The following is a 27,948-nucleotide window of genomic DNA, read 5'->3' as shown; positions in this document are numbered from 1 at the left end:
ATGATATGGCTAGGATGCACCCATATGATGGGTAGGCCTGGAGTTATTCTGGGACCCTAGAGACGCCCCTCTCCCACAATTGCCTCCTATGACTGCTTAGGCGATTTAGGTGAGACAGCCAACGTATAATTAACTGTCCTGCCGCTGTTTGAAGTAATGCTTGGAGCCCAATACTTCCTCGGCGTTCTGGCCACCGGCTACGCGCCTCAGTAGGATGTTGCCACGATCTTAAGGCACGACTCCTACTGGCTTTATCTCCTTTGTGCTGTGATCTCGTTTCTCACTTCTCCACAATAAACCTCGCTTCTTATCCTTCCTTAAGATACCGCCGCAATGAAGTGCAGGCGCGGCTCCGTAGCGATCTGTCCTTTTCGCTAGGCCACTGTCAGGATCCCACCCCTGACAGAGACCCCCCTGAATCTTCCCCGCAACACCCTCTGCCACAGGATGGTGCCTGGGCAAAATCCAGTCAGCTTCTATCTAACTTCCTATCCAGCCCCCAGTTTTACCAGATTGTGAGGAGTGGCCTAATCATAGAACCCTTTGCTCCCCCTGGTGGCCAGAGTGTGAAATGTAGTGTGTGACTGTGATACCTGGTCAGGTGAACTCCTTAAGTGCCATCAGACGTACCATCACTCCCCTTAGCGGCGGAGCGTCAGTACTGCAACGACCAGGACTCTGGGGTGCTGCAAAACCTTGTTCAATGTAGATACATTAATATGTAGATATACTTATGCACATATCACTGAGTAGGCAAATGAATTACAGTAGTCTGTATTTACAAACAGAACATATATTGGATAAGTCCAGAGTACAGCAGCAGCTGCAGTAGCACATAGAGCAGCATGTGGATTAATTACCAGGGCTGAACGGGGCGGGACAAGGGCGTGACTAGTAGCACTATTATAAGGTATATATGGAGGAGATGGAAGTACGGACATTAACCCTGATGAAGAAGGTAATTTTACCTTCGAAACACGTTGGTTACCCTCCTGTATTGGTCCTAACGCCGCTCTGTAGCTGTGTGACATCACATTCAGACATGTGTGAGCAGGTACCGGCAGCCATTTCCTCCAGCTGTAACCAGGGACGCCTTCGGCCGGGGCTCCCTTGTTGTCGCACAGCTGTGGCGCGCCCCCGCTCCCTTACTAGCGAATAGCAAGCAGCAAGCGGTATATGATGCCCCGCATGTTCAACACCGATAACCTTTGGAACCCTGGCACAAGAACGTACTACTCTTTCGGCAACTAGGGTAAGCGCTGACCATTGCAAAAACACTGAGAGGTGATGTTTAATGCTATGTTGGCTGTGCATTTTTTATTAATTTATCTACATTGAACAAGGTTTCCTGGGAAGCAATTGGGACAAGTAAGCGGGTAAATATATCAAGAACCGAACCCCAAGCGCGGCATCATATATCGTGGTGGTTATTTTATTCATACACAGGATAGACACATATCCTGCTCCTGATCCCAGCTGCTGGGGGACCATTCTGCTTGTCCTATACCAATTTTTCCATAGCTCCTTTTTCCCCCTCTCCATTTAACTACCGATCCACCTTGTGGTGAGCGCCAGGGTGTTCAAGTTTTTATTTGTTAGTTGTATCTTTGTGCCTACACACAACTGGCAGCCCCACAATGGTGGTTAATGCATTATCTGAAGATAGGGATTTTCGATTACTTTTTATCAAGGAACTTTTTTGTAGTTATACCCCTGCCCTGCCTGAACCGGCTAGGGCTATAAATGTTCTAAAATCCTTGGAAAAATTGCTATTTATAGAGATGAGAGATATGTGTGAAATAGCTTCTTTGGAGAAGTATCTGCAATCCCGGACTATCCCTAATGGTCTAATTATTCATAAAACTCTTGCAGGAGACTTTGGGGACCCCTCCATTAAACAAGAGTGGGAAAACATGTTTGAGGGTTTTTCTCTCAAAGCACTACAATTTATTATTGACAAACGTCTGCTTAATTTAAAGAAAACTAATGGTCAAATCACGGACATTTTTTCACAATTAAAAACGTATAATGCCACTGATGAGATTCAGGAACTATATAGACTAAAGGAGAAAGAAAAGGATATTATAGATAAAAAAATTAGAAAATTCTGGCAGGATCATATTCCCGAACAGATATACATGAATTATCCTGCCCCAAGCACTAGAGCTGATACATCCAATAACCAGCAACTTGAATCGAGTGAGCTGGTAATTTTAGATGAATATAATTCGATAACAAACCAAGATGAAATAGATATATCAGTAGTGTTGAGCATTCCGATACTGCAAATATTGGGTATCGGCCGATATTCGCTGTATCGGAATTCCGATACCGAGTTCCGATATTTTTGGGATATCAGAAATCGGAATCGGGATCCATATTCATGTAAAAAATAAAGAATAAAAATAAAAAATATGGATATACTCACCCCTGGCTCTCAGCGGTGCAACCGGCAGCCTCCGTTCCTAAGAATGCAGTGAGTGTAGGACCTGCGATGACGTCGCGGTCTTGTGATTGGTCGAAATGTGTCCGCTCATGTGACCGCGACGTCATCGAAGGTCCTTCACCCACTGCATTCTTAGGAACGGAGGCTGCTGGTTGCACCGCTGAGAGCCAGGGGCCGTCTGAGGGTGAGTATATCCATATTTTTTATTTTTATTTTTTATTTTTTACATGAATATGGATCCCAGGGCCTGAAGGAGAGTTTCCTCTCCTTCAGACCCTGGGAACCATCCAGGATCCCTCCCTATTACGTTCCGATATTTGTGTCCCATTGACTTGTATTGGTATCGGGTATCGGTATCGGCGATATCCGATATTTTTTGGATATTGACCGATCCAATCCGATACCGATACTTTCAAATATCGGAAGGTATCGCTCAACACTATATATCAGTGGATTTTTCCACATACGCAAACTCTAACTCGACCCAATACACATAAGTGCGTAGAAGGGACTTCCCTGTAACAACAGATTCCCCAAACCAGGGAATCCAGGGGTTGTCATTTCTCCTGATCTGAACAATCTGGATAAGACCCTAGAAATCTCACTGTATCCAAATACTCCATCATATATGGACCCCAATCCCCGAGTGGAACTAAATACTCAGACTACTAGACCCATCCATACCAGGAATAGATTTTCTCCACTTGCAGTCTATGAGGAGGATGGCCAGAGGGGCGAAGCATCGGCAAGCTCAAGCACTACTCAACAACATACAGCCCCCTGCAGGGTTCCAGGAACAACGGAGGGTCAGAAATAAATAAGGGATCCTTCCTGACCAGAAACACTAACCTAGCCTCACATACATTGATATCTGCTGGTAATGTGGGACACAATAAGGGTAGTAGTAATACTAACAGCAAAAAAAACAATCAGCAAGAGAACATTTGTCACAACACAGAAAAGAATAGGAAATTTGACTACCCATCCATCTATTAACCGGGATTTTTTTCCGGGTAGAAACACAAAACAAAGAGAGGCAAGAGGGGGAGGCCACTCTCCAAAAAGAAAATAACATCTAATAATGCCCAGAAAATATACAACTTGAGTACATACCAACTAACAAACAGTGAGGTGGCCCTATTACAGAAAGGATTAAAGTTTGCCCCCACCATCACTGCAAAACCATTTAATCTATACGTTAGTATGAAGAAATTTCTGCGCAACTTAGCATTGAAGAAGTATTTTATGAAAAAAGAACATCTTATAATAAGGAATAATATTCAGTAAGTACCCAAGTATGTCCATACCACATTAGCCAATCCCTCTGCATTTAATCCTATACAGAAGTATTCCAATGCATTCCACACCTTTGACACATTGGTTACTGCGGACATCAGAAAACTACAGCAAAAGAAAGGATTCCCGAAGGTATCTCAGAATCTAAATCATCAGGAAAGAGAGTCTCTAAGAAAGCTAGAAATAAATAATGATATAATCATTCGCCCGGCGGACAAGGGTGGGGGTATAGTGATATTAAATAGCACAATGTATCAAGAAGAAGCAGAGAGAGTTTTGAGTGACAGGATCACATATAAAAACTGAGGAGTGACCCGACCTCACGCTACGTAAGGAAATTAAATATTTTATCCATGAAAGGGAAGTCTCTTGGTATTTTGAATAAAAAAGAATACCAGTTCATACCAGTTCATGCGCCCCCGCTCCCTTACTAGCCAATAGCAAGCAGCAAGCGGTATATGATGCCCCGCATGTTCAACGCCGATAATCTTTGGAACCCTGGCACAAGAATGTACTACTCTTTCGGCAACTAGGGTAAGCGCTGACCATTGCAAAAACACTGAGGGGTGATGTTTAATGCTGTGTTGGCTGTGCATTTTTTTATTAATTTATCTACATTGAACAAGGTTTCCTGGGAAGCAATTGGGACAAGTAAGCGGGTAAATACATCAAGAACTGAACCCCAAGCGCGGCATCATATATCGTGGTGGTTATTTTATTCATACACAGTATAGGCACATATCCTGCTCCTGATCCCAGCTGCTAGGGACCATTCTGCTTGTCCTATACCAATTTTTCCATAGCTCCTTTTTTTCCCTCTCCATGTAACTACCGATCCACCTTGTGGTGAGCGCCAGGGTGTTCAAGTTTTTATTGGTCAGTGTATAAAGAGTTGATTGGAAAGCAGTGTAAGCAGTGTATACACCTGTCTGAGGATAATAATGTGGCCTATTTGAGTGATGAATTGACTTTGAACTCATCCTTACCTTAGTGTTGGATAGACACGTGCGCAGTTTTCATATGGGGACTTCAGAGGATTGTAAAATATGTATGAACCTAAAGGTATCTAACAATACATGCTGATGTAAAACATGGCCAAGTACATTCAATAAATTATCCATGACTCTTTTGTGTATGGTGCAACTAAAGATGTCCATATACATTTAATAAATGTTGGCCAAAGTCGATTACAGCTATATTGGATGACCATCTAATATGTATGGGGAAGATAGATGATGTCGGGAGAGATAATGAGTAGGTGGTATGAATTTAATCACCTGATCCTCTTGCTCTGCAGGCAGATAAGCCACTGACAGATTATTCTGGAGGTGGCTTGCTCTGCTCTTGGTATGGAGAATACATGAACATGTTAGAGAGATTACAGTCAGGAGAATTAGCTTTGATTGAAAATCAGTGTTTGGTCCACAGTTATCTAAAATATATGGACAACTGAAGAAACCGAGGAAAATACCCAAAAAAAGAAAAAGTCAGAAAAATATATCTTCTTTTAGGACATACGCCAAAAAGATGGCTCCAATGTATAGATGATACTGCACCTCCCTACTAGGGTAACAGGTTTTGCCACCCAGTATGGAAGCATCTAGTGGTTGTGTCCTTCTTTATGTGTTTTACAAAACCCAATGACCAATTCCCCAAACTCTTTTTTTTTTGTAACAATACAGTTCCCATGTAGGTGCTCCTCACTAAATACCAGTAGGGATAAGTTTAACAAATGTTGGGTCCCCTCTTCTCAATTGACATTTTTTTATTACCTTTAGCTATATAGATTATTTAGGGAAATCTTGATCCATAGCAATCATGAAGGATATTGCTGCATGATTGAATAATGCCTTTCCTGATATAACACATCATAAATACTGTATAAATTAATATCACTCTGTATATTTGTGATGTACAAAAGTAGATATCTGCCCTTTAACCTTTTACAAAATGACTCCAGATTTTTTCCAGTAAGTGTCAATATAAACCACTAGAGCTGAATGAGCAGGAAAGGCAATGATAGAAAATAGAGCAAAGATCTTCCTGAAAAAGAGGCAGCAATCATTATACTGCACACAGGAATCAATAGAGTAATCAGTAAAAATAGGTAATTGCCGCAAGGTTACCTTGAGTAGAGCTGCAGGAGACAAACAGAGAAAGGATCGCAGCCATCATAGTAACTTACATTAATGAGATGATAAGAATAAAATGCAGGTTCTGGTACACAAAATAATCATTTTATGAATTGCATGGTGAAAATAAAGTGATGGAATAGGCTTCATTTTTTCCTTGTCAATAAAAAGGCAAAATGTGCGTAGAAATTTATGAGTGTGGGAAAGGGTTTTTTACAAAGTTTGCCGGTGGGCTCAGTATTTTCTACTTACGCCCCTGATGACTATTACTCTAGCACTTGATGTATATATTGAAGCATATGCATAAAAATACTTAATCTAATGAAAGATATAAAGGGCTTACCTTCCACTGACAAAGAAACAGGTCACTAGGAAAATTAGCAGAATGATCCCCCCAGCCACAGATATTGCCAAAATAGTAATCTGGTTAGGATCAGTTATGGCAATCATATCTGAAATGCAGAAAACACAACAAACAATTAAAAGGACGTCTTATTTCATGGTCCAAATATCAGTTGATTCCAGTAACCAATGGGTCTCAGAATATAATTAGAATAATAAATGCAAGAGACATTTAGAAGTTTGTCTTCCCTCTCTCCCTGTAGACCAACTCTGATGTACGTAGCTCCTCTCTTCTTCCCCAGATAGTTAATGTCATCCATCTTGCTAGCTTCATTTCTACACAGCTTGAGTTAGAATTGTCTTTTTACCTTTTGTCATTCTGCATAACTTCAAGAATTCTGCTTAAAAACAAACCTTCCTCTGCAATCTTTATATGTGCCTCCTGCAGTCGAGTCAAGCTCTCTGATGAAATCACTTTGAGTGAGTACTGGTACATAATGACACCCATAGAAAAGGAGTCTCAAGATCACTGCACTCACAGCTTAGTTATGGAGTCAGAATAATAGAGATCAAGTTATCCTATCTTTATGAAACTGAAGGGTGGAAATAAATAGAGCACTGGGAGGACCCCCCTAAAAAAAACCCCAAAAACACATTATGAGATTATAAGATCATAATTACACAAGCAGTGTGTGGATGACAGGTTTCCCGATCTGAGCTTATAGCCTTACAGCAAATATAAGGCTGTAATTTTGGATCAGGAGATCTGTGGTCAGTGTTGACTTTACAACCAGTATACAGACCGTGAAATATTGCTGTCTGGACTTGGTTCACATCAGTAATACTTGCGGATGTATTTATATTTGATGACATATGGAGAGCTATCAAGTGGAGAATTAAAAAAAGAGTTTAAAAAAAGAAAAAAAGTGATTCTCTTAACAGATGCTCTCTGGTCTTTACTTCCTTGTCCTGTCCTGACACACAGGAAAGGCTAGCTCAGCCCATTACTGGCTGTTTGATTACAGTGTAGACCAAGCTGGTATTTCCATTCTGTCTAAATGGGCATGGTTGCCAACTTGACTTTTTATTTTTCCTTTTTATTTTGTGCAGGTGTGTGTGGATCTGCAATAAAATTGTATGATCCAAAATCTTATTAAAAAGTTCGGAGTATTTCTAATATCGGATCTTATTGTATATGTAATTCCATTCACACATTACATTATATAATGCAGAAGAGATTAGTGGATGTTTTCCAAAATATCCTTAAGGGAATTCATTAATCATGGTGGATAAGAGCAAATTAAGCTATATTTGGGATTAAATACCGGATGTCAAAGGATTACACAGATCCATTGGGAACATTAATTCCTTTTTCGAAAAAGCTACAATAGTTGTTCCAGGAATAAGGAGCTTACATTGGTGGTTATGTCAAAAGTGTCCATTGAGAATTTCATTTGATGGTGTCCACTTTATACTTTCACTTCTACATCTGCCATTACCAATTATACCATACCCAAGATCGGTTTAATGTAAATATGAGAAAGGGTTCATGCGGTATCTGAAATTTATAGCAAAGACGTTTATTTATTTTTCTTTATTGCCAGAGTATAGAGGGGATACTATATCATATGGAGGCTCAGAGAGGGGGAACAAGAGGGGCACTTTTATTATATGGTGGCACAGATGGGACACAATTACTATGTGGAGAGAGCTCTGCTACCATATTGAGTCATAGATGGGGCACTATTACTTTATGGATTCAAAGAGGGGGACTATTACCTATGTGGAGGCACAATGAGGACAATGTTATTATATACAGGAACTATTAGTGTGTGTGGCACAAAAAGGGAAAAACTATTTTTAGGACATAAAAAGGAGATATTAGTATTTTGTTGGGCATTTTGGATGGCTATGGCACTGTGTATCTTGTGTAGGAGTAGCGAAAGGTGAGGACGGTGCTAGAAAAACAATTAGCCATTGATGTCTTTGTGTTATATTCCGCAGAGACGAGATGTGCATGGAAGAAGTAGCCATGACGGTCTGAATGAACAGAGAAGAAATGGGGAAGCTATCGACTCCAATCAGAGACGACGTCACCTGTGAGTTGTTGGATTTATCTGTAGAGCATATGCAGCGCCCCAGAGTCCTGGTCATTGCAGTAACGTCGCTCTTCCACCAGGGGGAGTGATATTACGTCTGATGGTACTAAAGGAGTTCACCTTACCAGGTATCACAAGTCACACACTACACTTCACACTCCAGTCCACCAGGGGGAGCCTTGCTCCTATCTATTAGGGCTCTCCTCACATACGGGTAAAACTGGTGGGTTGGATAGAAAGTTAGTCAGACGCTGCCTGGGTCTTGACCCAGAGAGTTCCTGTCAGGCAGACAGGGGGAAAAGGAGGAACATCTTAGCTGCAGACAGAGGGTCCCTGTCAGGGGTGAGATCCTGACAGAGGTCTAGCACGAGACAGAAAGTCACGGAGCTGTGCCTGCCCCACGTGCGTCAGTCTCCTAAGAAAGGACAAGAAAGGAATTGTATTGTGGAGAGTGAGAAACGAAGTCACAGCACAAGGAGATAAAACCAGGAGGAGTTCTGCCCCGAGATCGGCAGCCTCCTTCTGAGGCGCGTATCCGGTGGCCGGAACACCGAGAGAGTAATAGACTCTACGCTTTACTTCAGAGACCGTCAGGACAGTCAATTCCAAGTTGGCTGCCCAACCTTAATACCTAAGAAGACACGGTGGCAAATTGTGGGGGTCGGGGCATCTCTAGGGTCCCTACAAACCAGCCCCAGGCTATCCCAGTCATACGGGTTGTCCTATCCATACCATCTGAGGGACAGAGAGGAAGAAATAACATCAAGAACAGTTACGAGAGTTGTGAGGACTATCCCGTGGTGCTCAGCAGGGAGGTACTACAACACACAGGCGCTAGTAGGAAGGCTACTGATTTCCACCTGGATAAGGGAACTCTGGATGTGCCTTCGGACCGGCCGGCCTCTGCCTGCCCTGTGATCAGTGCTCTGGACTGTGGATGCTGAAGCCTTCAGTAAAGGTAAAGAGACTGCAACCTTTGTGTTCTCATTATTCACTGCGCCTTACATCGTCCATCATCACCACCTACACACCTGGGAAGCCCTGGGGACATACTTCACCTGTGGGAAGGTATACTATCTAGCTGCCATTCCATCAGCCCAGCAGACCCCTAAGCAGCGTCGGTCACCTTGACCGAGTACCACAGGTGGCGTCACGAACACCGTACAAACTACACCTTTAATTGGGCGCACCTCAAAGGGCCACGGACCGGGTCGGGCCACCGTGACATACCCCGAACCGATGGACCCGATACCGAGTACCCCATTGCCCTTGACATGGGGGCGCTCCACATACAATTATATAGTCTGCAGAGCACCCGTGTACAGTTGTTATCTACCACCATATGGTCATTAGATGCTGATGACATTGGTTTCAGTAAATTTTTTGTTAATGATCAGTATAACGGTTTTATCACTATTGTATATGCTGATAAGATGTGCTTCTGGTCTGGTGGTCTCTTACATTGCATTATCCATGGCAATATTAATGTTGGCCTAATGGTTTTTGTTAATGATCAGTATGGTAGTATTATTGAATCAATATGTAGTTCTAGTATGTGGTCCGAGCATGGTGTGTAAGTATTATTTGTTCCCTGCATAGTAACGTTTCTCCTTGAGGAGAGTGACATGATAAACATGTCGAGGTGAGGAGACTTAAAGCCGCAATGCTCCTCTGGGAAATATGCAAATTGTCTCTTCAGTGAGGAAGAGGACTAGAACTCTAATGCCACCTATTGGAAGTAGCAATCCTAACAGTCAATGTCGACCCTTTAACGAGGCTTGTCACATGACTTAGGATAATAGCCAAACCAGAATCTCAATTTGCAGACACTGTGTTTCGGGGTACTGCCCCTCGTCAGTGCAAAGTGGAGATCTGGTTTGGCTGATTGAGAGGCGTCTGACCGGGATCCAAGAAGTATAGTTTCTCCTTGCGGAGAGTGACATGATAAGCATGTCGAGGTGAGGAGACTTAAAGCTGCAATGCTCCTCTGAGAAACATGCAAATTGTCTCTTCAGAGAGGAAGAGAACTAGAACTCTAATGCCACCTATTGGAAGTAGCAATCCTAACCATTAGAGTAGAGTTATAGTCCTCTTCCTCTCTGAAGAGACAATTTGCATTTTTCCCTGCATAGTGAAATTTGTATAATGTTGGTCTTGATACGGGGGTGGACATACCATTTGCGCAACCTGTTTGGCTGCATAGGGGCCCAAGAGGTAAGGGGGCCCATTTACACCTCCAAAGAAGGAACAATTTTGCATTGTTAGAGACTCTTGGGGTGCAAAGGGCCCATATATTGTTCTTGCACAAGGTCTCTTTTCTGTCTGTGCTCACCTGTGTCTTGCTCTACTAAATTATGTTCAGTAACAGTATTGTGATTAAACTTGTAAAATAATATTAATTGAGGACTGACGTTTTGTATTCTGTAAATGTGATATACACCCTATCAGCCATGAACCTCAAGTGCATGTTCATATTTTACCTTCATTGCACAGCATTTGGGACAAGGGCTGAAATGCCAGGGCTGAATTTTAGTCCCAGTCTAGCATTGCCTATCTAGCATTGATGTTGGTGTTGTGCCCGGCCATTAATGCTGTGGTTTTGTGCCTGTGGGTCAGTGTGATCTGAAGTCATGGGTACTCAACCTCGCAGGTCACGCGTCCTGTGGGTGCACTCTTGCGACAACCATGGTTTGGGCACGACGCCACACCTTTTAGGCTAGGGAAACACTGAAATGTTTGGCCTGACGTGGCAGTGGGCTTCTTACAGTCTGATCAGAATGTTAAACTAAGAACCTCATGTTGAGTTTTGTAACGTTTTGCTTAGTGGCGTTAGATCAATGTATGATTTTTGGATGTGTGTGGTTTATGTTTTTTTGTTCTACATTTCTAACTTACATTAATCTGTTGATTCTTTGGACAGCCTCAGCTAAATATGAAAATAAATACAGTATATGGTTATTCATGTTGTATTGGCACTATTACACTTTAGTAAAAAAATATGTTGGTATGCTTCATCTAATAGAGTATATATACTCCTGAATATTCATACAAAAAAAGACAAATTATAAGGAGTCATTTCCCTTTAGTTAGGAAAGAAAATGTTGATTCTCTGGGCTGGTTTCTGCATAAGGCACCAAACAGCCCAATTCCTCGGACTAGAAGCTCATTATAGCGGATGCACTGTAGTTGGAGTTGGTTCATTCATCACTTATTCGCACACAATGTGGATTTTAGAAAAATACTTCCAGTGCTTGACTACTTTTGGGCAATCTTTAGGCTTGACAACGAGATAAATGGCATAATAAATAAGTACCATAATAAACTAATGATATACGAGTAGTTTTCATCCACATCCATGTCTCTACTCCACTACATTTATTATTGGGTCAATGCTGAGCGCTACTAGAGGGTAAAGAATAAAAGAAAGTAATCAGGATGCATCTGTTCCAATGATAAAACACTTTAACTGTCTAGCACTTCAGCTTATTACGATGTAACACCCTCTCAGATCTGCTTATTATAGAAAATATTCTGGTATTATCACATTGTCTGACACCTTACATATTATGTCTCCTTCTAAAGTGAGAACCAACACCACAGCACTGCGCAGGAATTAGGCTACAGGGTTAACATTAGTAAAACAGGCGAGACCTTGTTGTGTCTGCTAGCATTGTCACAAGATTAAGGAATATACAGGATAATGCAGCCAGCTTCCAGTAATATATATCATTATTTAGTATTGATCCTATCTTTTCTGCCAGCAGTGGAGTCTTTCAGACCATACATAGTCAAAGATACAGTTATTTCCAGGAGTCGATGTCTATTCAAGAGATATTGGGATGACTGCAAGCCATGTAGCATCTGTGGTCACTAGATTTTGGTTGGACGCTTCTGCCAACATGACAAATATCAGATTTGCCAACCACCATGGGACTACTGAAGGGCTCTGAAAAACACAAACACCTCTCCAAGCCCTGAAAGATTTGGAAAATCTCTCAGAAATCTAGTGAAAAGGGGTGATTCTCTAAGGACTCACCCAAAGAGGGGGCATAGAAGAGATGTGGAGGAGCATAGCCTTAAAAAGAGCCATGGTTATGGGCATATTTTTTCTCCTCGAAGGCCATGTCTAAAACTTTCAGTCAGTATAGTGTGCCAAGATATTAAAAGTGGTCCGAAGACTGGTTTTAGATGACTTACCACAGCAAGTCTTAGCACTATGTAAGTTCAGAGAGTGGTAAGAGTTTAAAAAGGTGGTTTGAAACTAATATAGATTTTCATTCTGAACGTTTCTGTTATTTTTAATAATATAATATTTTTTTTTATTAAGTTTAAATTAAAAAGTCCCTACCCTTCCCTTTTCAAAATCTCTACTGAGCATGCATCAGTTGTCAGTACGAGTTCCCTTCTTACTGTGCAATATTCTTCTCAGTGCACAATGACAGTGCGCTCCCTCGCCGGCTCTAGTTAGAAGTAGTGAGCTGACATGGGAGGGCACTGTCAGTGCGCATTGTAAAGAAAGAACTCAGGGAGCAGAGATCAGACCCGCTGCCAAAAGTCATGTCTGTCAAGGGAGAACATACAGAGCAAACACCCGACACAGGGACTAGCCCAGTCCTTGAAATGGAGGTCACTGGACGTCACTGATGATGCTACATGGTAGGGGCATAGACTGTGGCAGTGACCGCAGCCTCTACCCCCTGATGATATCCCATTTGAGTATCCCAGCATGCACTGGGTATTCTCAAACCAAGCATCATCAAACCGGAAATACTGCAGGTTAAAGAAAAAGCAGTTAGGTTAGAGAGGGAAAGGATTCTTTAATATAAGTGCAGCACCCCAGAGTCCTGGTCGTTGCAGTACTGACGCTCCGCCGCTAAGGGGAGTGATGGTACGTCTGATGGCACTTAAGGAGTTCACCTGACCAGGTATCACAGTCACACTTTACACTTCACATTCTGGCCTCCAGGGGGAGCAAAGGGTTCTATGTATAAGGCCACTCCTCAAAATCTGGTAAAACTGGGGGCTGGATAGGAAGTTAGACAGAAGCTGACTGGGTCGGATCCAGGCCACATCCTGTGGCAGAGGGTGTGGCGGGGGAAGATTCAGGGGGGTCTCTGTCAGGGGTGGGATCCTAACAGTGACCTAGTGAACAGAACAGAACGTTATGGAGCCGCGCCTGCACTCGAATGCGGTGGCATCCTAAGAAAGGAAAAGAAGCGAGGTTTACTGTGGAGAAGTGAGAAACGAGATCGCAGCAAAAAGGAGATAAAGCCAGTAGGAGTCGTGCCGTAAGATCGAGGCAACATCCTACTGAGGCGTGTAGCCAGTGGCCGGAACGCCGAGGAAGTTTTGGGCTCCAAGCAATACTTCAAACAGCGGCAGGACAGTTAATTATAGGTTGACTGTCTCACCTAAATCACCTAAGCAGACATAGGGGGCAATTGTGGGAGAGGGGCGACTCTAGGGTCCCGGAAGAACTCCAGGCCTACCCGTCATACGGGTGCGTCCTATCTATATCATCTGGGGGACGGAGAAGAACATCAGAACAGATACGAGTTGTGAGAGAGAAGAACATCAGAAACAGACAACAGTTGTGAGGACTATCCCGTGGTGCTCAGCAGGGAGGTACTACAACACACAGGCGCTAGAAGGTAGGCACTGATTTCCACCTGCAAAGGGAACTCTGGATGTGCCTTCGGACCGGCCGGTCTCAGCCAGCCCTGTTAGCAGTGCTCTGGATTGTGGATCCTGAAGCCTTCAGTAAAGAGGTAAAGAGACTGCAACCCTGTGTCCTCGTTATTCATCGCGCCTTGCACCACGCACCATCATCACACCTTTCATTGAACGCCCCTTAGCAGGGTCACGGACCGGGTCTAGCCACCGTGACAACCCCAGAACAAAAACCGAGAGGCCCGGTACCAAGTACCCCGCGGCCCTGCGTCTGGGGGCGCTCCATAATCATATTAGAAAATGTATTATATTATTAAGATAAATAGAGAGACATTTAGGATGAAAATCAGTGTTAGTTTTGGACCACCCCTTTAAGTATCTCTGTGTATAGATGATATGTGTTTGCTCATAGGTATGCAATAGACTGTGGATATTCTACACACATTTGTAAGCGATGTTAAACCATCTGTAATTGTTCTCCCTGTGTTTGCGGGTGTTTCCTCCAGGTACTTTAATTTCCTCCCACACTCAAAGACATAGTGATAGGGAATTTAGAATGTGACCCTCAACAAGGACAATAATGGTGTCTGTAAAGTGCTGTGGAGTATGTTGGCACAATATAAACAACATATGGAGTTGTCATTGCATGCTACAAATATTTTAATTACAATATTCGGGAGGTTTTTTGCATCTGTTAATTGTATATATGCAGCATTTTTTTGCCCACCCTTTTCATAGAGATATGTGGTTTGTACAGGCATTTTTATTTTTTTTTACACTTCCTAAGTATTACTATTGTTTGAAAGTGTTATGTATTAAAAATAATTTCAACCAAAGTCCTTTGAAATTAAATTGCTGATATGCATAAAGTGGTTCCATCATATTTCAAATACTAATCTATCTGAGAGCATGTGATATTATTGAGCTAAAAAAAAAAACAGATGTGACCTTCTTTACCTTTTAGGTACATTCACACATTCGTGTGAATACAGGTGTGCTTCACGATTTTTTTTTTATCGGACAGCACACATCCTGTTCTTATTCTGAACGTTGGATCAGTATATACCGTGCTCTGAATTTTTTTTCGGATCTGTGAATTTCATGGATGTGTTAATGGCAAGTGACACTCTGTGGGTCTGAGTGCTGTCTGAAAAAAAATTGGTTAGCACCCGGCCATTACACATGGATGTCTGTGAATTCGCCCTTCCTCTTAGTTCAACGTCCCGAGATAAGTGACACAAGATTTGAAAATAAAACATCACTTTACGATACTCTGTTAGGAGACGTATTTGCTATATGTGGCTAATACTACATGTGATCATCCAGTGGTTGAGATGGGTACTGGAGCTTGTAAGGGGTTTTGTTAACTCGGTCAATACAATATCCCAAGATGCTATTATGAAAAATTTAAATTGTTAAAAAAATATGCGTAAAGGTTGAGACAGCTGTAAACGAAGTCCTGTAATATTCTGAACTTTTATGTAAAAAAGCTATTGTGCGACCATGTCGTATAGAAAGGAAAAACGGAACTCACAGGCTTTCGTCTGAAAGGAGTGAAATTGTTTTTTCAACATGGAAATACAGAATCAAACCCCAGAAATCTATATATGCTAGCACTCAGCATCTGCACCTGACTCCACCTTGACCATAAGTTGTATTGTTTGCATTGTTCCTGTCTACCATTAAAATGGTTGGGTCTCTCCTATTCATCTAATCTTTGTCCGAACTTACATGAATGTCATTATAAAATCAGTAAAAGATTATATCTAACTTAGACAATGTCTATAAAGACCAATACCCCATTTGTGTTGGCTCGGTCGAGGGTTGAAAGGAGAAGTACTTATTACTTAACTTATTTTGGAACTGTCCAAACTTAGATAATATGTGGAAATATACCTCCTTACTGATTTATAGAACCAAAATGACAATTACTCTCAATCTCGCGCTTCTGTCTTTAGATACTGATGTCATTCAAAAAAATTTAAGACACTGAATCACACACATTTTCTTAGTTGCCGAAAATGTAATTGTGTTTAGTTGGAAAACTTCTACTACCCCATCAATCTCTGAAATTATAGAAAAAGTATCCCTACTAGTGATGAGCGAATATACTCGTTACTCGAGATTTCCCGAGCACGCTCGGATGTCCTCCACGTATTTTTTAGTGCTCGGAGATTTAGTTTTCATCACCACAGCTGAATGATTTACATCTGTTATCCAGCATAAGTACATGTGGGGGTTGCCTGGTTGCTAAGGAATCCCCACATGTAATCAAGCTGGCTAACAGATGTAAATCATTCAGCTGAGGTGAGGAAAATTAAATCTCTGAGCACTAAAAAATACTCAGAGGTCACCCGAGCGTGCTCAGGAAATCTCGAGTAACGAGTATATTCGCTCATCACTAATCCCTACACAATTTATCTGAATATATTAAAGCCAAAATAAACAACTCTTTACTTACATATAACAAATTGAATTTTTGGAATGAACAATTCCCCCCCCCCAATAGGAATTCTGGCACAACTGTTATATATATTGTTAGTACATATTGTCTTTGCTAATTATAATACTGGAAACTGTTAATTTAAATCCTTTTTTCTATCTTTTGAATACACAAATAGCTTAGTATGTTATTTAAACTGTTTATTATTCATCTTTGTTTAAAATATACTATTGAAATTAAAGATTCTAAATCTGGACAAGAAAAATGAAAAATTACATCTGCAGAATGGGAGAAAAAGAACAAAGCAACAGCACGTGTGAAAAAGACTTGGGTATATTAATAGATCACAGACTGCACATGAGTCAATAGTGTGAGGCAGCAGCAAAAAAGGCAAACACAGTTCTGGGATACAGTAAGAGAAGCATAGAGTTTAGTAATTATCTCCCTCTACTCCTCCTTGGTCAGGCCTCATCTGGAATACTCTGTCAAGTTTTGGTCACCACATTTTAAAAAAGACATAAAAAAACTAGAACAAGTTCAAAGAAGAGCTACCATGATGGTGAGGGGACTGCAAAGTATGTCCTACGAGGAACTGTTCAAGGATCTGGGAATGTTTAACTTGTAACAAGGAAAGCTAAGGGGAGACATAATAGTGGTCTACAAATATCTGAAGGGATGTCACAGTGTAGAGGTATTAATCTTATTCTCATTTGCACATGGAAACAAGAGAAGCAATGGAATAAAACTTAAAGGGAAGCGATACATATTAGATATTAGAAAAACTCTGACAGTGAGGGTGATCAATGAGTGGAACAGGCTGCCATGACAGGTGGTGAGTTCTCCTTTAATGGAAGTCTTCAATCAGAGGCTGGACAGACATCTGTCTGAGATGGATTAGTGAATTAGTGAATGGGGGTCTCTTCCAAGTCTAACATTCTATAGTTCAGTGGTATTGTTAAACAACATTATTTGATTAAGCTAGCATATTGGACCACTCTGTTTTGAATGCATGAGATAGATTTCCTCCCTTCCCTTTTCCTTTCTTTAATGTATCATTGTAGTAGAGAGTAGTTATGTTTATTTTTTGTTTACTTTTAAAAATGTAATAAAAATGATTTCATAATATGGTTAGGTCTCATCAAGGGATTAGATCTTGGCCCCTTCTCTTTCACCACATTCCAAGCTCCTATATTGTTGTAGCAAGTAACTGGCTGCTAAACTAATGTACTAAGATCTGCCTCAAACATCATAACATATAATTCACCTTCCGTACTTGTTTCCAATTCTATCTCTCCTCCATAGATTCCTTGTCCACCCAGTGTGTGAGCTCGGACTCTGAACACGTAAGTAGTCCCGGGTTTAAGGCCATCGACAGTCATAAAAGTTGATTTTGTTTTCAATATTGTATAATTTTGCTCCTTTTGATTCTGCAGGGAATAACACACAGCAAATACTAATCAGCTTGTATTAATATTTCCAGAAAGGCAATGAACATACGTTTGCAGCACTGACCTTTTCATAGTAGATGACTTCATATTCCACCACTGCATCATTAGTTTTTTCTGGTGCTTGGAAAGCCAAAGTGACGCTGTCTTTACTCTTTCGCTCCTTCAGGATTACATTGACTGACGGAAACATTACAAAGTTTTTTTTAAAGGTTAATTATTTTATATGATAACTATTTTATAATTATTGTTTTGGTATTTCCAGATTTTAAAAAAACCCCTCTAAAATTATTTTTTCTATACTTGTCTAGAATTCTTTTGGCAAATGCACCATAGAAAAATCGAGACAGAGAATTAACAGAAATATCAGATAATAAATACAAATACAATTTATTACTAATAATTACTATGCTGGAAAATTGTATGGGAAAATTATGTGACAATGAACAAAACTGGAAGCAGATGTAATCATGAGCAATAATAAAAATGTACACACTAATGTTATGCTACAAGAAATGAAACTAATAAATAATAAAAATGTTATATCTAGAAAATTATTAAGCAGGATCTGTATAATTTACATTTAGGCTAAGTGCACATGTTGCAGAATTGCCGCGGAAATTTCCGCTGCAATTCTGCAACTCCTGCCGCGGGTATATCGCATGCGGAATTGGAATGCGTATTCCTGTCATGTCGGACACTGTTCAGACCAGGTCGTCTGACAGACAGCGGTAATTCCGCGTTTGACCACTGTTTGCTCATTGGCGTCGGCTAGTTTTCGTCTGGCTGCTCCGGGGTTAATTTATCTGATCCTCGGATTGGAAGCTGGGCCATGCCCATTTCCTTTAAATGGTTCTCCTGATCTTTGGGTGTCACCGATTATAGCTTCTGTCTTATCCGTAGTTATCTCGGTCCGGAGTGGAGAGCTGGTTGTTGGAGTATCGTTGCTGGTGGTGTATTTTCCTTTGTCTTATTTACTCCTTCCTATATTTGTATTTATTTTGCCCTGCACCTTTATAGTGTATTCCTGATTGACTGCGGCGTAGTGTATATTTTCCTTTATCCTTGTTTGTCATTACTGTGGGTATTGGTCTATTGCATTCACTGGGTGGTGGGCGGTGGTGTTCAGTCTAGGGCTGAATCAGGAGTCAGGGTGAGGGTGGAGGCCTGAACATGCACACCATCAGTGTAAACTTCAGGTAGAGGGTCAGTCAGGGTTTCCCTAGTCTGAGGGAAATTGCAGGGGCCTGGGTTATTAGCTCTCGCCCTCCTTGTATCCCCGTGACATTATAATCGGCCTAACAAAAAAAAGAAAAAAGGGGGTTCCTTTTTTTTTTTTTCTTCTCTGTGTTTTGTCATGGATCCCATGACTTCCATAACCCGCCAGTTGGAGGCGCTGTCCCTACAGGTCACTGAGTTGAGGGGAGCAGTGCAGCAACAGGGACTAGCAGTATCTAATATACAGGCTGGAGCGACAGGAGGAGTTAATGAGCCCAAGTTTCCTTTGCCTGAAAAATTTGCTGGGGAATGCAGTAAATTTGTTTCTTTTCGTGAAGCTTGCAAACTGTATTTCCGTATGCGCCCGATCTCCTCTGGTAATGAGGCTCAACGTGTGGGCCTGGTGTTGTCATTATTAAGTGGGGATCCCCAAGCATGGGCCTTTTCGTTGCCGTCTGATTCTGCTGCATTTAACTCAGTGGAGGGTTTCTTTTCTGCTCTAGGACACATTTACGACGATCCAGACAGAATGGCTCTAGCAGAATCTAAGTTACGCACTATTTGCCAGGGGGAGCGTGTTGCAGAGGATTACTGTTCTGAATTTCGCCGCTGGGCGGTTGACACTCAGTGGAATGAGCCAGCATTGCGGAGTCACTTTATTCATGGAGTTTCTAATAGGGTTAAAAAAGCCCTCCTGATGTAAGAGACTCCTGCTTCACTAGATTCTGCTAAGAGTCTTGTTGTCCGCATTGATCGCCGTTTGCGTCAGGGGAATCATGAGACGCCGCCTGTGGGTGAAGGTTTAGGTTCACGTGAGGTTGCTGCAGGTGAGCCCACGGAATCTATGCAAATGGCAGGGGTGTCACATGTTAAGAATCGTACCCCTGTACTCAGGAAGCAGGGAGCCTGTTTTTTCTGCGGTAAAACTGGTCATTTTATTAATATCTGTCCTCTGCTTTTAAAGAAAAACGCAATGGCGGAAAACATCTGAGCTCAGAAGGTGTGGAGGAGTCCAATTTGAGCTTATGTATATCCTCCATGATGATTTCTCAGTGCATGCTCCCTGCCAAAGTTGTTGTCGCTGGCAGAGAGATACCAATCACTATTTTTGTGGATAGTGGTTCCGCCACAAATCTCATTGATGAGGAGTTTGCGCGCACTGCTGGTTTTAAGATTGAAAAACTGCCTCATCCTATCCGTGTGGTCACCATCAATTCTGCTCCTCTTCCACAGGGGGAGATTACTGAGTTCGTGGCTGAGGTTAAACTCCACATTGGGGTTCTTCATTTTGAGCAGGTCACATGTAAGGTGCTCAAGAGTCTTCTGGCACAATTGGTTCTGGGTTTTCCATGGTTGTCTACACACAACCCGGTGATTGACTGGAAAACTCAGGACATAATCCAGTGGAGTGATTTCTGTCAGGAGAATTGCCTGGCCACGTGTGTGTCCGCTGTGACTTCAAGCGTTCCTGAGTCACTTCAGGATTATGCGGATGTGTTCTCTGAGAAGGGTTGTTCAGAGTTGCCGCCACACCGCTCCTATGACTGTTCTATCAGGTTTAAACCAGGGGCCAAGTTGCCTAAAGCAAGGATGTTCAACATCTCCGGTCCGGAGAGACAAGCGCTCAAGGATTACATTTCTGAAAGTTTGAGCAAAGGGCACATCAGGCCGTCATCCTCGCCAGTGGCAGCAGGGTTCTTCTTCGTGAAGAAGAAAGATGGCGGATTACACCCGTGTTTGGATTTCAGGGAGTTGAACCAGATTACGGTTCATGATCCATACCCTATGCCACTGATACCTGACTTGTTCAACCAGGTGGCAGGTGCTAAGTGGTTTACCAAGCTTGACCTCATGGGGGCGTACAACCTCATAAGAGTCCATCAAGGTGATGAGTGGAAGACGGCTTTTAATACCCCTGAGGGTCATTTTGAAAATTTGGTGATGCCTTTTGGGTTAACTAACGCACCTGCAGTGTTCCAACATTTCATCAATGATGTGTTCTCGCATGTTTTGGGGAAATTCATTATCGTGTACCTAGATGACATCCTCATATATTCTTGCGACTGTGATACTCATTTAGATCATGTCAGGCAGGTGTTACAGCTTCTCAGAGAGAATAAGCTGTATGCTAAACTTGAGAAATGTGTATTTTTTGCTCAAGAGTTGCCGTTCTTGGGTTATATTGTGTCTGCTTCTGGTTTTAAAATGGACGCCGCTAAGGTGCAAGCGGTGCTGCATTGGGAACGTCCTGATAACCTGAAAGCACTTCAGCGGTTCCTTGGGTTTTCTAACTACTATAGGAAATTTATCAAGGATTTTTCTATCATTGCTAAACCGCTAACTGACATGACTAAAAAGGGTACCAATTTCTCCGTTTGGCCTGAGGCTGCTGTTCGCGCATTTGAGTTTCTCAAGAAGAGTTTTGTTTCGGCCCCCATTCTTGTGCAGCCAGATGTATCTAAACCCTTTGTCGTGGAGGTCGATGCGTCTGAGGTTGGTGTGGGGGCGGTACTGTCTCAAGGCTCATCCTTGAGTGGTTTGCGTCCGTGCGCCTATTTCTCCAAAAAACTATCGTCCGCTGAACGTAACTACGATATCGGCAACAGGGAGTTGTTGGCTATTAAGTTGGCGTTTGAGGAATGGCGACACTTCTTGGAGGGGTCGGTACATCAGGTCACTGTTATTACCGACCATAAGAATCTGCTGTATTTGGAGTCTGACAAGCGTCTGTCTCCCAGGCAGGCTCGCTGGGCATTGTTTTTCACGCGGTTCAACTTTGTTGTCACTTACAGACCAGGGTCTAAAAACACTAAGGCGGATGCTCTGTCCAGGTGTTTTCCGGGGGGAGAACCTCGGGAAGACCCAGTACCCATTCTCCAAAAGGGTGTTGTGGTTTCAGCCCTCACTACCGAGGTTGAGGCTGAGATTGCCGAGGCTCAGGAGGAGGTACCATCTGAGCTTCCCATCAACAAATCTTTTGTACCGCTTCATCTCCGCCTAAAGGTGTTGGCGGAGCATCATGATACTGTCCTGGCTGGCCACCCAAGGGTTAGAGGTACTTTGGAGTTGGTGTCACGTCGGTTTTGGTGGCCCAAAATCCGACAGGACGTGGTCTCATATGTGTCAGCTAAAACCACGTGCGCTAGGGCGAAGATGCCCTGCTCCCGTCCTGTTGGCACACTGCTTCCTCTGGAGGTACCTAGTAAGCCATGGACAGAAATCTCCATGGATTTCATCACGGATTTGCCTCTCTCAGCTGGGAACACGGTCATTTTGGTGATTGTGGATCGGTTTTCAAAAATGTCGCACTTTGTGTCTTTGCCTTCTTTACCTAACGCTAAGACTCTTGCTCAGGTGTTTGTGCAGGAGGTGGTCAGGCTTCATGGAGTTCCGTCTGACATCGTGTCAGATAGGGGTACTCAGTTTGTAGTAAAATTTTGGAAAGCATTTTGCTCACGGCTGGGGATCAAGTTGTCTCATTCGTCTGCATTTCATCCCCAGTCAAATGGTCAGACCGAGCGTATGAACCAAAATTTGGAGCAGTACTTGCGCTGCTTTGTCTCTGATAACCAGGAGGAGTGGTCTACCTTTCTTCCTTTGGCTGAGTTTGCCATCAATAATCACCGCCAGGAGTCGTCTGGGGATTCTCCTTTTTTTTGTGTTTACGGGCTACATCCTCAGGAAGACCAGTTAGGAACACAATTGTCATCAGTCTGGAGGAGAGTGAAACAGCACCTGTTGAGTGTGGGTGCTAGGTACAAACGTGTGGCTGACAGTAGGCGTGTGCCAGGTCCGGACCTGAGTGTGGATGACTGGGTGTGGTTATCCACAAAAAACATAAGACTCAAGATACCATCCCTTAAATTGGCTCCACGGTTTATTGGTCCATTTAGGGTCACCGCCGTCATTAACCCAGTAGCGTACCGACTGGAGCTCCCTACGGTGTATAAAATACACAACGTGTTCCACAGGTCTCTTCTTAAGAAGGTGGTGGGTTCTGTGGATGCGGCGCCTATGCCACCTCCAGTCTTGGTGGATGGTAACCTAGAATTTGAAGTCTCCAGGGTGGTTGACTCTCGTGTGGTGCGCCGCACTTTACAATATTTGGTACACTGGTGTGGTTATGGGCCTGAGGAGAGGTCCTGGGTACCAGCCTCGGACATTCATGCGGATCGGCTGGTCAGGTGTTTTCATCGTCGCCATCCGGACAAGCCGGGTCCTATAAGCCGTGAGGGCCCTGGGGTCCCTTGTAGAAGGTGGGGTACTGTCATGTCGGACACTGTTCAGACCAGGTCGTCTGACAGACAGCGGTAATTCCGCGTTTGACCACTGTTTGTTCATTGGCGTCGGCTAGTTTTCGTCTGGCTGCTCCGGGGTTAATTTATCTGATCCTCGGATTGGAAGCTGGGCCATGCCCATTTCCTTTAAATGGTTCTCCTGATCTTTGGGTGTCGCCGATTATAGCTTCTGTCTTATCCGTAGTTATCTCGGTCCGGAGTGGAGAGCTGGTTGTTGGAGTATCGTTGCTGGTGGTGTATTTTCCTTTGTCTTATTTACTCCTTCCTATATTTGTATTTATTTTGCCCTGCACCTTTATAGTGTATTCCTGATTAACTGCGGCGTGGTGTATATTTTCCTTTATCCTTGTTTGTTATAACTGTGGGTATTGGTCTATTGCATTCACTGGGTGGTGGGTGGTGGTATTCAGTCTAGGGCTGAATCAGGAGTCAGGGTGAGGGTGGAGGCCTGAACATGCACACCTTCAGTGTAAACTTCAGGTAGAGGGTCAGACAGGGTTTCCCTAGTCTGAGGGAAATTGCAGGGGCCCGGGTTATTAGCTCTCCTTGTATCCCCGTGACAATTCCCGCTAAAAACTAGCGTTTTGCAAGCATAATTAGCTTGCAAAATGCTAGTGTTTTCCAAGCGATCTGTAGCATCGCTTGGAAAACTGATTGACAGGTTGGTCACACTTGACAATTAACAATTATATGGTGCCCAGTCCATGGAGGAGAGTCTCCTCTCCTCCACCCTGGGTACCAACCGCACATGATCTGCTTACTTCCCTCATGGTGGGCACAGCCCCATGCGGGAAGTAAGCAGATCAATGCATTCCTAGGTGTGCGGATTCCGCAAATTTAATGAACATGCTGCGTTTTTTTCTGGAATGCGATTCCGCTCAGGAAAACAACGCAGCATGTGCACAAAAAATGCGGATTGCGTTCTATTAAATAGGATGCTTAATGTGAGCATTTTTTTCGCGGTTTTATAGCGTTTTTATAGCAAACAATGCGAAAAATCGCGAAAAATCTGCTACGTGTGCACACAGCCTAGGGCCTGTGCACACGATGCAGATTTAGTGCAGATTTAGTGCAGATCTGCAGTGTTTTTTTCTGCTGCAGAAACGCTGCAGATCTGCACTGTGATTTACAGTACAATGTAAATCAATGTGAAAAAAAAAAAGCTGTGCACATGGTGCAGAAAAATCCACGCAGAAACGCTGCAGATTTCAAAGAAGTGCATGTCGCTTCTTTTGTGCAGTTCTGCTGCGTTTCTGCACCCCTCCATGATAAAAATCCGCACTGGTAAAATCTGCACAAAAACTGCACAGAAACTGCGCAAAAACTGCACAAAATCTGCAACAAAAACACACAAAAATTGCATCAAATCTGAACCTGCGTTTTCTGCCAGGAGATGCAGATTTAGTGCAGAAAATTCTGCACTACATTTCCTACGTGTGCACATAGCCTTAAAGAAAGGAAATCTGTCAGCACAAAATGACTGGCATAGGCGCTCGGTGCACACTTGACCAAGCAAGTCAGGGCAATTTTCCATCAATTTTTCGATCTGTCTCATCCTCACTGTTCATTGACTGACAGTTCTGACTTCATAGGAGCCAGAAGAGGACATAAAGCTAGAAACCATGTAGGTGGGAAGGGGCATCGAGATCGAGCTGCTTGGCCACACCAATGGTGACCTGATTGCCTGAAACTGACTTGAATATGATGGCATATAAATGTCCAAATCATGAGAAACAATTGTATTTAAAGAGAACCGTCATAATACTTGCAGCCCTGATGCAGCTACAATTCATAAATCTAGATTTCATCTGTTATTCCTCCTGAAAATGTGTGAAAAATTTGACAGCAGGGTGTTACCATTTTCTTTGTCACAGTGGTATATTTCTATTTAGTCTGACATAGTAAGCATTGATTGGACAGTATCAGAGCGTGTAAGACACTAGTGGCACCCAATTTTCAATATATTCATAAATTTAGGAGGAACAGCACAATGTACAGTAAAATTCCAAGTAAAGTTGCATGGGAATCATTACTTTGTGAATGAAATGTTTTGGTGATTGCTATGGGCAATCATTTTTTGTCTATTCTTTATGTATCACATATCAAGCAGAATGATATGAACATTTTGAAGAAACCAAAAATTGGCCCAAATGGAAAACCTTTCTTTAACTGAGAACACATCACCTAATCTCTGTGGATCCAGTAGTTGAAAATGGCAAAGTTTATGTGGGCGCACATTTTTCCCCAGTGGCTGCTGTAGGAGACGTGGTATTATATAGGGCTCTTTTAAATGAATAAAGGAAATTGGCGATTGGACCATACAGCCAAAATGGGTAGGATTAATCAGATCAGTGCTGTACAATTGGAGCCAGGGATGTTATTTTTCTGAAAAGCTCCAATATTTCAGAGAAAACCTAGCTTAACAATCAGGCTCTAGGAAGAGATGAGACTAGTACAGGGCCACCCTGACCAGTTTTTCCTTCCTTTGCTCCAGGTGATTAACAGGTTTCTCCCACATGTGTACATCAGGAGAGACCTGGAGTTGTGTGGTAAGAAGTCATCCGTGGGCAACACTGGACTAGTCTCATCATTACCTACTGTCTCCATCTTGATATTTTTAGAAGCACTTTCAACATTTTATTTTCCTTTGTACTTACAATTGCTCATTTTGCCTTTCTACCCAGATAATTCTTCTGTTTTCCATTAGGTCTATGACATCACATGATCAAAACTGACTAGCTGAATCTTTCTAAGCTCTATGTAGAAACATGGTCTATTTTCCCTATATGAGTGATAAGTCACTCAAAAGTCTGTAGCTGGGGTGGGTGAGGAGGAGCAACTGGGTCAGGAGTTGAAGATGGGAATGATAAATGCAGGGAAAATAGACCTCCTGTTTCTATATAAAGCAGAGAAAAGAGAAGAATTAAGTGGGTAGAAAGGCAAAATGAGCAATTGTAAGTGCACAGTGCTATATAATATGATGACTGCAATATAAATTATTAACAGGGAACCTGTCATCAGTCTTGTCATGTGTCATCTAAGACTATCACCTTATTCAGCTTCTGTGCTGCATTCCATAAATGGTTATATAACCCCCTGACTCCCTCTGTATTCTCCCCAAAAACCTTTTAAAGTTCTCCCGCTCTGTATGTTAATCCTCTTGGTACGGTCCAAGGAGCGTCCATTCGGGGCTCTCTATCCCTCCTCCCAGCAGAGGCTCAGTGTCCTCCTGCTTATGAAGGAACCATGGACTTCTAACCAAAGCTGATTGCCCATGGCATATAACCATTACAATATCTTACATTAGTTAAATACATACCCTTTACTAGTGTAATCTCGTGTTTTTCAGTTCAATGGAAATATGTCCATGAACATCACTGTGTGTTTTCTACACTGCATAAAATGTACTCAATATGTAAAACAGAAAACAAAGTGATGCCGGGTACACAGATCTACTCGGTATCGATCTTGATCTTTGTTTGAAGAAGGTCAAGCTCATGACAATCGTGAGCCATGGCAACTTTAATTCTGTGGATGTTTTTACAGTTTTAAAAAAAACAATTCTTTTCAGCAAATAAATACTTTTGAAACCCTCAAGCCCCTTCAATGTCCACCACTGATGTGCATTGAGATCTAACAAACCTATGCTTTATCCATAGTAATTTGCACAAAGTGTTTTGATATTAACACCATGTGGAACCAAAGCCACATCCATTTGTAAGTTAAAGGAAGATTTCTCACCTACTTGACTTGTGGTAATATTGACAGAAATAAATTGCTTAGGTCCAGAACTTAGCTCAGAGACCCCATTCAAAGCCTCGATATCAAACGTATAGTTGGTGTAAGGAAGCAGATCTGTGATGAGCACGCGAGGGTGGGGCAAACCAAACTGCCTTGGTATATAATGGATCCCACTTCCACATGGATTACATTTCTGTCCTTCTAGTTGGCATCTTCTGCAGTGGATGTTATATGTGACATCCTTCCGACCTCCTGAATCCTCTGGAGGGCTCCACTCCATAATGACGGATGTCTCATTGACAGTCGATACTGGATTATGTGGAGCAGATGGTGGACCTTAAAGAAGATAGAGAAGATAAGGAGATAGTGACATTTAACAGGGAAAGTGAATTGGAGAGAAGCACACCTGTCCAAGATCCCATCAGTTTCAACAGAGTAGATAACCTTTAAGAGACAGGCGCTATTTATCATAACCAGGCTTTTAAAGGGACACCATTAATCATTTCCTGATAGAAACATAGATTTTATGACAGCTTCTGCTGGAAAACTCAACCTCTGTCCCATTCATTCCAGTATACTAAACCCCTTGAGCAATTTATCTTCCTGTCACGAAAGTGATCTAAAGGTTCCGCTATCAGAGGCCTTCTAGCATGCGAGTCTATCAGGTTTCTGACAAAGGACACTCCCTTGTTCAAGCACTCTGGAATGGCGCCAAACAAGAGCGTACCCAGTGTAATCTGAACGATTGCCAATGGTCTATTCTCTGAATGCCAGAAGTGATTCATTTTCAAAGGAGCTTGTAAACAAAGTCTTGAAAG

At 42.5% G+C, this 27,948-nt stretch overlaps 1 protein-coding gene across 4 annotated transcripts in view; it reads right to left on the bottom strand.

The window, feature by feature from the left end:
- Window positions 1-27,948, bottom strand: part of LOC143808546 (ephrin type-A receptor 3-like) — a 401,286-nt gene that overhangs the window by 183,002 nt on the left and 190,336 nt on the right. For 3 of the 4 annotated variants that reach the window (XM_077291319.1, XM_077291321.1, XM_077291322.1), the window contains 4 exons: window positions 27,131-27,466; window positions 17,941-18,053; window positions 17,693-17,855; window positions 6,218-6,326 (listed from right to left, as the gene is read on the bottom strand). In XM_077291319.1, the coding sequence (XP_077147434.1) occupies window positions 6,218-6,326; window positions 17,693-17,855; window positions 17,941-18,053; window positions 27,131-27,466 (721 nt within the window). The remainder of the gene's footprint in view (window positions 1-6,217; window positions 6,327-17,692; window positions 17,856-17,940; window positions 18,054-27,130; window positions 27,467-27,948) is intronic. The other variant, XM_077291320.1, reaches the window with a different exon arrangement.

The sequence above is a fragment of the Ranitomeya variabilis genome, chromosome 2, assembly GCF_051348905.1.
Source record: "Ranitomeya variabilis isolate aRanVar5 chromosome 2, aRanVar5.hap1, whole genome shotgun sequence".
Taxonomy (NCBI): domain Eukaryota; kingdom Metazoa; phylum Chordata; class Amphibia; order Anura; family Dendrobatidae; genus Ranitomeya; species Ranitomeya variabilis.
The sequence above is the reverse complement of the archived record's forward strand: the minus strand, read 5'-3'. Positions and strand labels throughout refer to the sequence as shown.